The 15188-nt window shown below is 51.5% G+C and overlaps 1 protein-coding gene across 1 annotated transcript in view; it reads right to left on the reverse strand.

Annotated features, from left to right (window-relative positions):
• ABCA13 (ATP binding cassette subfamily A member 13) overlaps positions 1-15188 on the reverse strand; it is a 388784-nt gene that overhangs the window by 200844 nt on the left and 172752 nt on the right. The window contains exons 39-41 of the mRNA XM_068973151.1: positions 12807-13003; positions 8049-8206; positions 6567-6797 (exon numbers count right to left, since the gene is read on the reverse strand). Of these exons, the coding sequence (XP_068829252.1) occupies positions 6567-6797; positions 8049-8206; positions 12807-13003 (586 nt within the window). The remainder of the gene's footprint in view (positions 1-6566; positions 6798-8048; positions 8207-12806; positions 13004-15188) is intronic.

Here is a 15188-nt window from a genome sequence, read left to right on the forward strand (position 1 = left end):
CCAAAGAATTGATGCTTTTGAACTGTGGTGTTGGAGAAGACTCTTGAGAGTCCCTTGGACTGCAAAGAGATCCAACCAGTCCATTCTAAAGGAGATCAACCCTGGGTGTTCTTTGGAAGGAATGATGCTAAAGCTGAAACTCCAGTACTTTAGCCACCTCATGTGAAGAGTTGACTCATTGGAAAAGACTCTGATGCTGGGAGGGACTAGGGACAGGAAGAGAAGGGGACGACCAAGGATGAGATGGCTGGATGGCATCACCGACCCAATGGACGTGAGTCTGAGTGAACTCCGGGAGTTGGTGATGGACAGGGAGGCCTGGCGTTCTGCAATTCATGGGGTCACAAAGAGTTGGACATGACTGAGCGACTGAACTGAACTGAACAGGATGTGAGGGGGGGGGAGGGCGACCCTGGAAGAGAAAAGGCAGTTTACAGGGAGACGAGGTGTGTGGCCGAACGACTCCTTCGAGAAGCAGTGAGCACGGAGCCCTCTGTGTGTCCAGTGCGGTGGAGGTCCCGTGATCCTCTGCAATTGCCACAGTGCTTAAGGGTGCATTTTACTGCGTGCAATTTAAATAATATTTTTTTAAAGAGTAAAAAGAATGAAGATTTTAAAATGCCCGAAAGGAACCATATTCAATATCTTGTGATAAACTATAATAGAAAATAATCTGATATATATATATGTATATATATAACTGAATGACGTCTGCTGTACACCAGAAACTTAACTAACACAACATTTTACATCAACTAAAGCTCAACAAAATCAAAGAAGTGTTCAAAAAAGAACATGGATGGGTAAAGTAAAAATATTTTGGAGAAGAAAGGCAGATACTAAACAGAAAGGAATATTTAAGGAATACAGCATAAAAACCATTGTTAGAAGTCATGCTATGATGGAACACTGATCATGACATTAAAAATATAAAGAAACCTTTAATTTCAGAGTAAATCACTGCACGGGTACCCTGGAAACAAGCAGCAGGAAAAGTAATACTGGTAAGTCTTCACCTTTGTGCGTTTCCTTGCTATTTGTAACCTGTACTCAGTATTATTATATTACTCGATCCAGACGAAAACTGCAAGTGAAAGTTAGGGAAGATTTGCCTCTTTTAGGAATAAGAAACATGGAGTTCCAGCCTCGGATGCAGGACGGGCTTCCCCTGACAGCAGCTACAATGCAAGACCCGCTCACTCCCCGGACCTCACACTCCCTCCTCCCCAGTGGGACAGAGGACAACTCAGGGACTAGGGCAAGGGGTTACCAGGGGAAAAAATGCTGGGCTTACAAACAGGTGCATGATTACAGGTCTGAAGGTTCATATCTTTGTCCCAGAAATCACACTTCTGACTCTGAGGCGAGGACAGCAAAATGCCCCCCACACCCTGTTCACCGAGCTCTGCACCATCTTCCTGACAGTATGGAAACACTGCACGCAATTTAAGTGCCCTACATGGCAGAGGTGAGAAACTACACGAGGGATCTGCTTTATGTTAGAAATTATGTAGCCATAAAGATAATGGTTATGGGGAAATGGATACTGCTTGAGATAAATAGCATTAATTGGGTAACTCCTGATTCTTTTATATATACACACACATATATATATGTAATGAGATTTCAAACCTAATTTAGAATTCTGGGAAGGGAATTCCCTTAGCATCCAGTGGTTAGTAATCTGAACTTCCACTGAAGAGAGCACAGGTTCACTCCTCGCTGGGGAATCAAGGTCCCACATGCCCTTTGGCCCAAAATAAATAAATAAATGCAAATTCATGTATGGATATGAGAGTTGGACTGTGAAGAAGGCTGAGTGCTGAAGAATTGATGCTTTCGAACTGTGGTGTTGGAGAAGACTCTTGAGAGCCCCTTGGACTGCAAGGAGATCCAACCAGTTCATTCTGAAGGAGATCAACCCTGGGTGTTCTTTGGAGGGAATGATGCTAAAGCTGAAACTCCAGTACTTTGGCCACCTCATGCGAAGAGTTGACTCACTGGAAAAGACTTTGATGCTGGGAGGAATTGGGGGCAGGAGAAGAAGGGGACGACCGCGGATGAGATGGCTGGATGGCATCACTGACTCGATGGACGCGAGTCTGAGTGAACTCCGGGAGTTGGTGATGGACAGGGAGGCCTGGCGGGCTGCGATTCATGGGGTCGCGAAGAGTCGGACACGACTGAGCAACTGAACTGAACTGATATAAAGGAAAGTAGAAATAAATTGAATTCTGGGCAGGTTCCTAACAAGCTGAAGGTCCCCACAGAGGAAGAGGAAAGAGATGGGGGTGAGCTGGGTGTGGTCAGAAACCAGGGAGAAGCCATGAGAGGGGGCCCAGGGGAGGCTGAGCGAGGAGGCTGGTGGGTGAAAGAGCCCAGCAGGAGAAGGGACACTCCCACATGATGGGGTGAAGGCCCCAGGGATGCCCCATCCAGGGAGAGGGGCCCCAGGCTGCAGTGTGTTGCCACCGGCTGCATGGCCAGCCTGAGGGACCCACAGACCTTCCACGCAAGCCCCAGTCACACTGAACTGCACCAGGCCTACACTGGGGTCCCCTCCGTCAGCCCAGCTCCCTGCTCCTCAGGGCACCCAATTTTCAGTGGAGGCACGGAGCGCAGGAGGCAGATGTGCCAACAGCCTGAAGGCAGGACCACAACCCATGGGCTCTACGCCTGGGCTGAGCCTCCCTGAATTCTGCCAAAACCTCGAGGGCCATCCCACGAGGCATCCAGACCAGGGCTCCCTGAGGCAGGTCATCATCACCCAGGCATGAGAGGAGCACACAGACACCTCCGTGTCTACCCCAAGATGAACCCTGTCAGCGGATAAGAATCCGAGCACTTAAGGCATCGCCACACATGTCCTGGGTCAGCCATGTAGCCACGGTCCACAGGGTGACCGAGGTCACTTCACTGTTTCCTCTGCTCCAGCAGGCCACAGCTTGCTGTTGCACTTCAAGTCAATTTTCCATCAATTTGTCTAGCTTTTACCAAAATAAGGGGCCTCCTAGGTAGTACTAGTGGTAAAGAACTGCCTGTCAATGCAGGTAGACATTAAGAGACCCGGGTTCGGACCCTGGGTCGGGAAGATGCCCTGAAGGAGGACATGGCAACCCATTCCAGTGTTCTTGCCTGGAAAATCCCATGCACAGAGGAGCCTGGTGGGCTACAGTCCCTGGGGTTGCAAAGAGTCAGACACAACTGAAGCAACTCAGCATGCAATAAGAATAATGCTTATGAAGGAGACAACTGGCTTTAAAAGACCTGGCAGATGATATCAGTGATACAAACAAACAGGTAAGCGGCAGGGCTGCCATCTCTCCTCCAGAAGCTTCCTTGCTGTAATATCAGGGCAGGGCTGGAACATGCAGCCACAACCATCATTTGAAAGAAAAGAAGGAAATGATTAGGGAAAAAGAGAGAGAGGAAAGAGGGAAGGAAGGGAAGGAGGAAGGGAGGGAAGGAAGGAGAGAGGGGGAAGGGAGGGAGTTACTAAGAATACTGAAGGACCTGATTTACATAAAGCATAGTTCTCAATAAGTCTCTCCTTGGATGTTCATGCTGTCTTGTGACAGTACTGACCAGTTCCATGAAGCGCGCTGATTAACGAAACATTTAAAAGCTAAGCATCTGCCCAGAACTTAAAGACCCTCCTCACCACATTCCCTGCGATGCTTAAAGCCATAAAATAGGCCAATCCCTCCCCAACACCTCCCTCCACCTCACAACAAGCATCACAGGATTCCTGAGGTTCCCTGCTTCCCTGGCAGCAGAGTAAGATCCCACTTACACAAAGGAACACTTGCTCCAGCTATGGCTTTAGCCATAAATAAGTGAGCACACACATGAGAAGGGTGAACACTCATTGTTACTGGTGAGTTTGTTTGGTCCAAAAGGCTGAGCCATGCCCCATCAGGCCCAGTGGCCCTAGCTGAGTCCAGAGAGCACAGGACACGTGTCCATCTGTCCACACCAGGCAACATGCACTAGGAAATACCCAGTGACAAAGATGACTCCAGAGAGACACCGCATAACACGTCTGCACGTGATGGGCAATCCCCTCTTCTTATAAGTCGAAAGAAACTCGTCTTCTTTTTCAAGTGACCGAGGCTGGCGAATCAACGCCCAAAGGCACCTCCTCTCCATCTGCAGAGAAGCTGTGATTCACACCACACAGAGGCTCCTAACTATACAGATCACGAGCTTCCTAGTAACTAGATTCCTGAATGACTCAGACTGGTCACCCAGACTTCAGAGGACAGTGGCCAGTGGTGTGTGGCATAACCACAGTCCAGACCAGCCGGGGCTCCAAGCAGATGCCCGGGCCATCCACCCAGGTCAAAGGAGAACCCCGACCACTGCTGACTCAGGCATCATGGGAGGGGATCTGGGAAATACCCTATCTGCTACATCCACACAGGCAGGACGGGTGACGCCAAAAGCCCTGGGCAAGAGGTGCCTTTTCCTAGAGCATACACGCAATTTAATTCCACTGTTACCCCAAAGCCCCAGCAACAGTCTCACATTCCAAGGCAGGAAGGACCTTTGCTACTTTGCCTGGTTCATTCCAGGCATTTAACCATTACAGGTAATTCCTGGAATAATTATTCCATTTTAAAGAGCACAAAACTGAGGCTCAGGAGTTGAATGACTCATTCAAGGCCGCAGGTACTGGAGAGAGGGAGGTACGGGCTGAGACCCACCGCTTCCATGGTGACAGGCTGTCCCCACAAGCCGGACACACCACCACTCAGCAAACACTCATCAGGATGTGAGGGCAATCTGGCTGCGACATCCATCACCCCGCTGACCGCCAGGGTGACTTGGCTGACCTGGCCGCCTAGGGGGCTATGCCCTTCTTCCCTCACCGCTCCGTGGGTGTCCCTCCCAAAGCTGCGAGCTCGGTTGAAAAGGACGACCATCCCTGATAGAGGAGGATCGGGCTTCAGTCAAGGGTGTACAAGCAACTGTGCTCCCCTACTAGAACCTCCAAGCAAGCTCTCAAGGAGACATTGATCAGCAACCACTGAGCCAAGCGTGCACCAGTGCAGCGGAGTGCAGCTGGGCACAGAAGACCCTCAGCATCCCAGGGGCAAGATGGCAAGTCAGAGGGGGTCGTGGAGAGGACCATAGTGGGGCAGGCAGAGGAGGCAGGCAGAGCTGCCAGGACCGCAGGATCAGAGCTGCCTTTCAATGGGGAAAGCATCTGTGTCTCAGCTGGAAGGACAACAGAGGGAAAGCCGGCCCTGACGAAGAGGGTTCAGGACTCCAGCCTCTGGCTGAGGAAGCAGCTCGTATCCATCCTTCCTGGTTGTGAATCAGGCTGTCCCCTGTTGTCCTCCTATAGGCCTCAACTGTTCTTTTCACAAGAACAAGAGGACAGCTGACGGTCCATGGAAGCCAGAGCATCATCCCCAAGGTGACCCATTCAACATGACCCACTCTCAGAAAACCTAGGTCCAAGAGCAGCACTATCATTTATAAGCCCTGCAATTCAGGGTAAAATTAGCCTATGGGAGCCTCAACCTTGAAACAGGAATAATAAGTTACAGAGTTAGGAAGGGTAAATCAAATACATTCTATGCATAAAAGCTGTTTGTAGCACTGCAGATCTTGCACTGCTTTTCAGTCTTTTATGACCACTTATTCAACAGAAAAGTTGCAGTGGCCGCGGTCCCCTGGAGTCACACTGATTTACCCACAAATGGCTGCTGCCTTGCCCACTGCATCACTAACCCACCCAGGGATGTGCCTTCAGCCCCCAAACCCCTTCCACAACCCAACCAGAAGTTCAGCCTTTGACGTTCTAGGAGCCTCAGTGTTTTAACTCTTGTGGCCACTGAAAGTCCCAAGTGTTACTCTATTACTATTCTCAGGTAACATGGAGAAGGTGGCCCACGGTTCTTTCCAGACGTTTTTAATCTTCAGCACTTGACTTTTATTTGAAATCTGCAGTGCTTTGTAAAACTCAGATCAGGCTCACAATCAACATCAAGGCCCCCACATACAGCTTGCCATTGGATTATGTGCACAAAATAGCAACTTCCTCCTGGAGGAAAAAAAAGCCTCTGGGTCCTTGGAGCATCCATGAAGAAACCACAGCCATACTCCGAGGGGCAGGCACCTGCACGATTTCCCTTGGGGGAGGGGAAATGGGAGGGGAGCAGAGTGGGCGGAGCATTGTTCCCATGTGTGAGCTTCTGCCCATCTTTTCCCAGGGCGGGGCTGGGACTTCTGAGCAGAACCAGGTCCAGAGAGAAAAGGGAAGGACGCCTCCAGGTGAGGAAACAGGACCAGCTGCTGAAACTGTCTGGAGAGCTAATGCTTCTGGGTTAAAGAAATCAAAGTTCTCAAATATAAAAATGCTATCCCCCTTAAAGAACCACAGTCACCTATCGAGTGCATTAAATTCATATAAATGCCATGCCTGCCGCCAATCAGAGCTGGGAAATTAATGAAAATGCACAGGGTCCCCAGCGCGTCCTTCCCTGCTGTCTCTCCCATGCACAGCGGCAAAGCACAAACCAGAAAAGCCTACTCGAGTATTTCTCATCAGCAGGTACCTCTTCTAAAGTGGTGTCTGACAGCCCGTAGCCTGTCAGGTGCAGCTGGTGAAGGTTCTGGTCGAGGGCCTGGAAGAGCCCTCTGAAGCAGGCTCTGTCTGCACCCTCAGGGATCACGTAGCTCAGCTCGCCCTGGCTGCTGCCTCGAAGAGATGCTTGCGGGAGGTAGGTCTGGATCAGAGACGTGGCACAAGCTGTGTCCTTCAGGTCATCGGCCTCTGGAACAAAAGGCTACCCCCAAGAAAGCAAGGGAACAGTAAGGAAAGCAAGCCCAACATACTAAATTTACATTAACTGGCTTCACCTCTGCTGCTGCTGCTAAGTCTCATCAGTCGTGTCCAACTCTGTGCTCCCACCAGGCTCTGCTGTCCTTGGGATTCTCCAGGCAAGAACACCCTCTACCCCTAAGCAAATTATTTTGCAATTTCGACTCCAAGCAGCAAAATCAAGAAACAGCATTTCCGGGATGCATTACACCTTTTCCTTTTTAAATTTAAATCTAGTGAGAAAGCTGGCCAGGCAGGATGTAACACTAATCGGTCCCCAGTTACATGAGACAGGGCCCCAGGAGGGCTATGCTTACGGATGCCCTCGCTGCTTACAGAGAATCCTGAAAGCCACTCCAGCCCAGCAACTGGGCCACAGGATATGGGGCTGAGCCCTCCTAAAAGGGAGACAATACCCATACCCATGGAGGAAGGGCCTCCCCCACCAGGATAGCAAGACACTCCCCCTGAATAGAGAGGAAGCAAGTAAGAACCTGGACTTGGGGCCACCAAGGGTCAGACCATCAAGACTCGGGCAGTAGGGGGCAACTTAGAGACCTCAGCCCTGAATCCCAGCCCCAGAGCAACTCTGGCCCACCCCCAGCTGACACAGGGCAATGAGGATGTCTCTCATTGAGAACTCTGACTTCACCCTTTCTGTGGTAGAGCTTTAGCCTCTGAACCAAGCATCAGGGTCAGAAAGTTACCTGGGAACACGTGGGGTTATGGTGGTGCCCAGCCAGCCACTCAGGCCAACCCTGTTTCCCATCAGGGGCCCTGAATCCCACCTGCCTCCTCCTGGCAGACAGAGAACATCTGGGAGGCCCCACTCATTGCTGTGAACTTTATTTTAGCATCAGGGCCTCTGTGCACAAAGGTCTCCACTTAACTGCCACCTCCCTTCCCAGCCTCATCCCGCACCCTCCCAACTCCCCACCCACCAGCGACCGCGTTCTGTTTGTCACTCTCTCAGGCACTGTTTCCTCCCCAAAGACTGAGACCCCCAAGGACCCCGTGCAGAAAGCACGCACCCTATTTTGTCACCTCCCCCAAGATCCACGCCAGCAAGGCCCTGCCTGGATTTGGGATAAAGATCTGCTGAATGACTTGACTGCAACGTGGAAATGATGCAACTGAGGAACAGTTTCGATTCGTCTCCTCCATTTCCCCAACCGAGGAGGGCCACATCTCCCTATGTCCGCTTCCAGGGTCTCACCTGCCTGCTGAGCGTCAGGTGGAGCCCCTGGGCGTGGGCCTGAGTCAGGCTGGCAGGGGGCCCAGAACAGCGGAGCCGCCCCCGCTGCAGCACGGCCACGTGGTCACTCAGTGCCTCAGCCTCATCCAGGTGGTGGGTGGTGAAGATGATCGTCCGACCTGTGACCCAGGAAAAGGGGCATCAGATCTGCTCAGCACACTGGGGGTTCATCCCCTCCCTCCAGTGGAGGAGCTGGGGCAGGGGGTTGGTAGTATCAAGAGCATCACAGGGTTTTAAGTCAGTTGAGATCACCCCCCAAATCAGAGCCCCGGCAATACCCTGGGGTTAGGACATGGCTTCTGCAAACCCACCATCACCAGGCGTTGCACTAATGGGCAAGCCAGGGTGTCCCCGGGTCCAGTCGCCCCATCTGTGAGCCCCGAGACAGATCACTGAGTGGATGTAGAGGAGAAAGTCACAAAGAGACAGCTGAACGGGACATCCTTCTCTGTCCTCTGATCCTTGACTCTCCATCCTCAACCTCACTACCACCTCTGCCAGACGCTAGGAGAAGCTCTGTCCTATGAAGCACTACTGCTGCTGCGTAAGAACATCAGTAAGCACCGTGATGGGCAGGGTAGCAGCCAAGGGGCCGGTCGATGCCCTTGTCAAGTGATGTAACCACGAGGTATGGGGGGCACCACACTTACCTACTCCTGGGAAGAGCTCACAGCAGCCAAAGTCACAGACAGAGCATTCTGGGCACTGGGCAGGGGGCGAGGGAGGGGTCGGCCTGAGGCAGGGCCTCCCCAGGAAGAAAGAGGGCATGTGGCCACTTTTTGCAGAAACAAATAATCAGCTTATATGTATCCTCTATGAACTCTCACATCTGGTCACATTTGCCAGCCTTTTCTGGGGGAGGAAAGGGCCCAAACTGACCTCAGGGGGCCTGAGGCCAGAGAGCTTAGAAGGCATTTTCATAAAGTTCATGTCAGTTACATGAAGGGACACCCTCAGAACTTTTACTTTCTATTGGCTTGGCCAAGAAGTTTTTTGGGGACATGATGGAAAACTCTGAACAAACTTTTTAGCCAACTCAATACATTCCCCCACAGGCCTATATCAAGCCCAGTTCTACCTATTCTGATTTACTGAATAAACACATTGATTGATTCTTATCTCAAAAGCAAATTTTCCAAGAGCAAAGGCTGAACATGATTTTAACTCTGCGTGCCTGTGTGCTAGGTCGCTCCAGTCATGTCTGAGTCTTTGCGACCCTACGGACTGTAGACTGCCAGGTGCCACTGTCCATGGGATTCTTCAGGCAGGAATACTGGAGTGAGTTGCTAGGTCTTCCTCCTAGGGATCTTTCCAACCCGGGGATTGAACCTGCACCTCTTATGTCTCCTACATTAGCAAGTGGGTTCTTTACCACTACCACCACCTGGGAAGCCCAATTTTAACTCTACCTGAGTTTATATTTTTAAATAGCAGAGAAAGATAGAAAGACCGGGATTCTCAATTCATCTTTTAAAAACTACATCAAAAGGAAACCATGATATGTAGACCCTAGAGTGACAAGGAGCAGGGGGCATGGCGGCCACTTTCACCACGTAGTGTGTGTGTGCTCAGTCACGTCTGACCTTTACCACCCCATGGTCAGTAGCCCGCCGGGCTCTCCTGTCCATGGAATTCTCCAGGCAAGAATACTGGACTGGGTTGCCATTTCCTTCTCCAGTTTCATTAAAAGGTATGTGTCTATTCTATTGTTCACCAGACATGTGTCCCAAAGACCAAAGCCAAATCCCCTCACAACACAAGTTCCTTCAAGGCTAAGAAAATACGCTCAGTCCCTGATCTGGAGTTAGGGGCCAGATGATGCGTTTGCAGACAATCATATCATCTAAAAATTAAAGTCAGCTGGAATGTAAATTCCCCAAAAATGTAGATGAAGTTCACAGATGTTTGATGCTTTTCAGTGGACATTTAGGCAACTTGAGACACACCTCAACCCTCAATGGACAAGTGTCACTCTGCAAGACTCGTCTTTACTGCTTCCCCGATTCAGGTGCTGTGTCTGAACCCCTCTCCTCAGAAAGTGATCTTTCCCACACCCACTTTTCTTGTTTAACAACACTGATGAACGGCCACTGGCCAAGTATCCACGTACCGGGAGCTCAGCTATAAACATTCACACACTTCTCACACCACCCTACCAGCAGCATGATCCTCTCCACTTGCAAACAGCAAAACTGCTTGCCCAGAGGGGTGAGATCGTTTCTCCAGGTCATATAGGACGTGTGGAGCAGGAGGGGGACAAGCAGACCGATTCGCTCTGGTACCTTTTCCACCCTTATTGTTCCCACCAAGGCAGGCACAGAAGCACTGGCCACCATGTTTCCTCAGCAGGAAACAAGGGTCAGGCCCCAGGAAGACAGAGCCTCAAACACCGGAGTGGAGTTCTGCCAGCAGAGCCCTCTTCTACTCAGCAGGGGTCGCTTGTTTTCATGCTGCGCTTAGATCTAGTTTACAAAGCTGCGGCCCAGCTGCCTGGAGGCTTGGGGCTGTTTCCAGAAACAGCTACATTTTGATTCTTGAAAACATATTTCCCTCCTAGGACCCCCTCCCCAACCCGATCCTACTGATTCTGCATGTTAGTCAGCTCAGGGACTCTTCCAAGGAGCCCTTGAAAGACAACCATTGCCAAACGACCAAGAACAGTGAGAAAACATTTAACTCATAAGAAGAGAATCTGAAGAAAGTTGCCTATTTCTGAGAATTTTATCGGATCTGGTTTTGGATCCAGTTACAATTACACTCCTGACTCAAATGTTCTGTCAGCTGAGCCCTGAAGACCCCAGCTCTGATTTTTCAAGTAAACAAGAGCCATGAACTTGTGGTATGAAATTCGAGCTGCATGCAATTCATGCGAGCAGGGAAACAAAATCTACTGATCTGTCTGCCTCTCACCCATCTTTGTCACCTGCCCCCACTCCAGGAGCAGGGAAATGATTTACATTTGTTTTATCTCAAAACTCCATCTGTCCCTTTAAATGGTGTTCAAAAGTCAAGAGTTTTCATTTCTGGTCTCTACTTTCCTCCCCAGAAGGCCTTAGGTAAGTGGATGGATGGGATCTTGGGGAAATGGGCAGGCTAGGTGCTCGGACACAATGTGGTCAGTGTCTCCTGGCCCCAGGTGTTGGCTCAGACCTGTCCCTGCCCTACCTGTACAGCAGAGCCTTGGACAAGGTCAGCCCATGGCCTCAAGCACCTCCTACTCCCTGGGGGCCCTCAGTCTGGCTGGCTGGCCATCCCCTTGGCTCCCCCAGCTTCCAGGGCCCACCTAGTCCCTCCAGGCTGCCTCCCTGGCAGGCTCTGCTCCCTCTCAGTCCAGAAGCTGGGAACTGTGAAAGTTCAGGACACCCACCCTGGGCATAGCCCTGGGCCAGGGTCCTGCTCAGCCTTATGAGCTCTGACGTAGCTGCACCAGGTCCAGTGAATCTGTACCCCTGGCACAACCTCATGGTCCTGAAATGGTTGCCCAGCCCAGGCCAGTGCCCAGAAAGGAATAGAAAGCCACACCTGCATCTCATTTTCATGTGTCCTTCTGCATCTCTGGTCCTTTCAGGGCTTCTCCCTGACCCCAGACTAAGCTTTAAGTGACAGGGGCATCTTTCCTGCCCTAAGGAGAGAATTTAATGACTTTTCTTGGGTCCCTTCTCCTTGCATTTCTTAAGGAGAAAATCCTAACTTGACTCAGGGAAGTGAAGGTTTCAGGTCAAGTCAGAAAGGCTTTGTACCCAAAAGGGCAAAAAGAAAAGCAAAACTATGTTTTATAAGAATCAGCAATAACCCTGCCACTGACCCTCCCACCCTTGTCTAGAAGCACAAGATATGTTCCCCTATTCCTGAGGTTTCTTTCCAAATTCCAGGGTTTCTATACAAAATGCCCATAGCAATGCTTCCTGGCTGTCACACAGAAGAAATCAGAAGCTGGAAATCAGTAACTGCCCATCTAAAGTCCTAAGTTAGAAATTCACCCTAACAAGACGAGAAAGAAACCCAAAGCCTCCAGACCAGATCTCCGCTCCTCCCTTGGCTGGGTGAACCGCCTCTGAGGCTGGCTCTAAGCAAACCCCACACCCTCCTCTCTGTGTCTGTTTCCTCACTGAAAAAAGTGAGGAAACTTTCTTTTTTTCCAGACTGTAGTTGGGACACCCCTTCTGATGATCCCAAAATTACTCCAGAATGGAAGCCACTGCGGATGAGTGCTGTGTCCGCTCGCATCATGGGTAACATGCTCGAAAGACACCACTGCTGGTCTGAACAACCCCCAGACCCTCAATACCACGGGGAGGTCACGACGGGTGTGTCTCTTCTCTATGCGCCCCTGGGAAGTTCTTTTATTGTTTGGGGGGAGGTGGGGGAGGCGTGCCCTACGGCGTGTGGAATCTTAGCTCCCCTGCACCGCAAGCAATGAGACTTAACCACTGGGCCAACAGGGAAGTCCCGGGAATTTTTCTTTTCTCCAGGATAACGTATCATTATTGGGACACGAGCCTCATTCCTCTCCACCTCAATATCCAAGAAAGGACAGAGCGATATCGTCTTTCACGGTGACAGGACGAAAGAGACGATAAAGCACCGCGCTCCTCCGTGATATCGCGGGAAAAGGACGTGGAGCGCAGCCCTTCACGGCGATAGGGCGGAAGGAGAGGATAAAGCACCGCCCCCTCCGTGATATCGCGGGAAGAGAACTAGCGCTCCACCGAGCCCCACCTCGTCGGTACTTGAGAAGAATGTCCCAGATGCCGCGGCGGGAGCACGGGTCCACCCCGCTGGTGGGCTCATCTAAGACCACGGTCCCCGACGCGCCTAGGAAAGCGATGCCGATGGACAGCTTTCTCCGCGTGCCCCCCGAGAGCACTCGAGCCTGTTGGTGCTGGTGCGGCGTCAGCCCCACATCCTGAAGAGTTCTGAAACGAGAACAGAGCCCTCACTCTCCCGGACTCCTCAGCTGCGCTTGACGTCCAACTCTGGAAGCAGTCACCCGCGAGGACTCGGCTCTTTCTCATCCGCGGACACATGGAGGGGGCCCAGAACCACGTGCCCATGATCCTGACGCCGCAGCGCCAGCCTCCTCGGGACTGGATACGACCACATCCAGGGACCCAGCCTGAGGCCCTGGCAGCAGGGCCTGCCAGGTGGGTCCTGTTTGTAGGAAGTATGTGCTGTGTCCCCTCTGGATTCACTCACCTGCCAAGGGACCTCCATCCCCTCAGGACCCTGGGGAGAATGGCCAACGGGCAGGTGTGGTCAGAGCAACCGGCAGAGGCCGTCCACTGTCCATCCGCGCGTCTACAGAAGACTGACGTCGCCCAGGAGCACTAGCTCCGCATCAGCCCCTTCCTGCCTGAGCACCTGGGATGCAGCCATGAGTCGCTGTGTGCAGAGCAGGAGCGACAGATGCCACTAACATGAGGACCAGCCCTCTTCTCCACAAGCTTCCAGTCTCTGCACTGACTGCAGACACCCAGCATCTCCCGATGCATGGGAGGCGCCACTTCACAAGTAACCTCTCACTCTGCACCATGTGCCCAGTAACACGTGAACACTTAAGACTCTCAGCACCTACTTTTTCTCACTCTCTGTTAAGCCCCCTCTTGGAGCAGAAGCACCACCCCCCATAGGAGACCTTCCTCTGGGCACCCACATCCAGTAGATTCCCTCGCTCCAAGCCACAGGCCAGCCACAACTTCCCCGAGGCCAAGGAGCAGCCAGAGGAGGAGGAGTGGGGGAGAGGAGGGATTACAAGTTTCCATGCAGTTGAGCTTCAAGACTGTTGGGACCCAGAAAACTGCAAAACTCTCATGCAGACACCAGTAAAATCCCAGGTACTTGCACCTGAGCACAGAGTAAATGTTTCACTGTTGACAGATTCCTCATCCAGACCCAGAAGGAGCCCAGGCTCCCTTCTCCGGTCTGGTTATCAGTCAGCCCCCTGGATGGTTAGTCTGTGTGGCCCTACATTTCCTGTGGAGTGAACCTCAACCTACATTTATAGTAGTTTTTGCCCTTGTTTGTCAGATGCTCCCATTGTGGACATCAACCCAGCTGCGAGGAAGAGGACAAGTGGCCCGTCTCAGCAGGGGGCTGTCTTGACCTTTATTCCCATTAGAAGCCAGCAACCCCTTTCTACCTGGTGGCTCCCACTCCAGAGGAGGTGACCCTCTGGGGGCTAATCCCATTAGTTCCATTAACCAGAGATGGACCGGCAGAGAAAACAAGGCAGTGAGATGTCAGATGTTCTCAAACATCCACATCCTAATTACATTTCTACCTTAAACCAATACCCTCCCTGTTCTCTGTTGATCTTGAAGTCAGCACACTCCTAGCCACTCAGGACCAAACCACACCCTGGACCTGGCTGTTTCCAGCATCCACGGCCCCACCAGAGGCTCAGTTCCACCCATCCTCTCCCACACATCCTTTTTCCAGCCAGTCCCTGCCTCCAGCCATCACTCCCACAAAATGGAACTCTCCTCCCTTGCCCCTCCTTGCTTCCTGTGTCCACAGGCTCTGCCCGCCAGTGTCACTGCCACCCCCTAACAGATCCCAACCACTGCTCAGAGGATGGCACCCAGAAAGCCACCCACCTTGTGTTGCCTCAGTGGTTTGTTCAGTATTTGAAATGTCTGCTTCTCTTTCATCTTCATATTGTCACACATCTTTACTCCATTTTTGCTTAAAACTCCTGGGAAGAGTTCAGTTTCTAATCCTCTCCTTCCATCCTTTCTTCCCTGACTCCAGAGAGACCTCCCTCCCCATTGTGCTACCAAGATGGCTCTGATCCAGTCAGCTAGCGACCTCCTCACACTAAGTCCAGAGGTTATGCTCGAGTCTTCATGTTACTTGACCCTCAACAGCATCTGATACACCAGACCTCTCCCTCCTTAATGGTCTGGTCCCTCCTCCTTCCTCACTGATCCCTGCTCTTTAATGGACTAGTTTCTCCTCTTTCCCCATTATTCCTGGCAGGTCCTTCTTCATCCCTCCATCTTCTTCACACGGCAGCATACAGGATTCAATGCTGTGTCCTCTGCTTATGTCTACCTATACACATGCCCTCGTGGGATCATCACCATCAAACAAGCCAGCCTG

This window comes from Capricornis sumatraensis, chromosome 5 (assembly GCF_032405125.1).
Source record: "Capricornis sumatraensis isolate serow.1 chromosome 5, serow.2, whole genome shotgun sequence".
Taxonomy (NCBI): domain Eukaryota; kingdom Metazoa; phylum Chordata; class Mammalia; order Artiodactyla; family Bovidae; genus Capricornis; species Capricornis sumatraensis.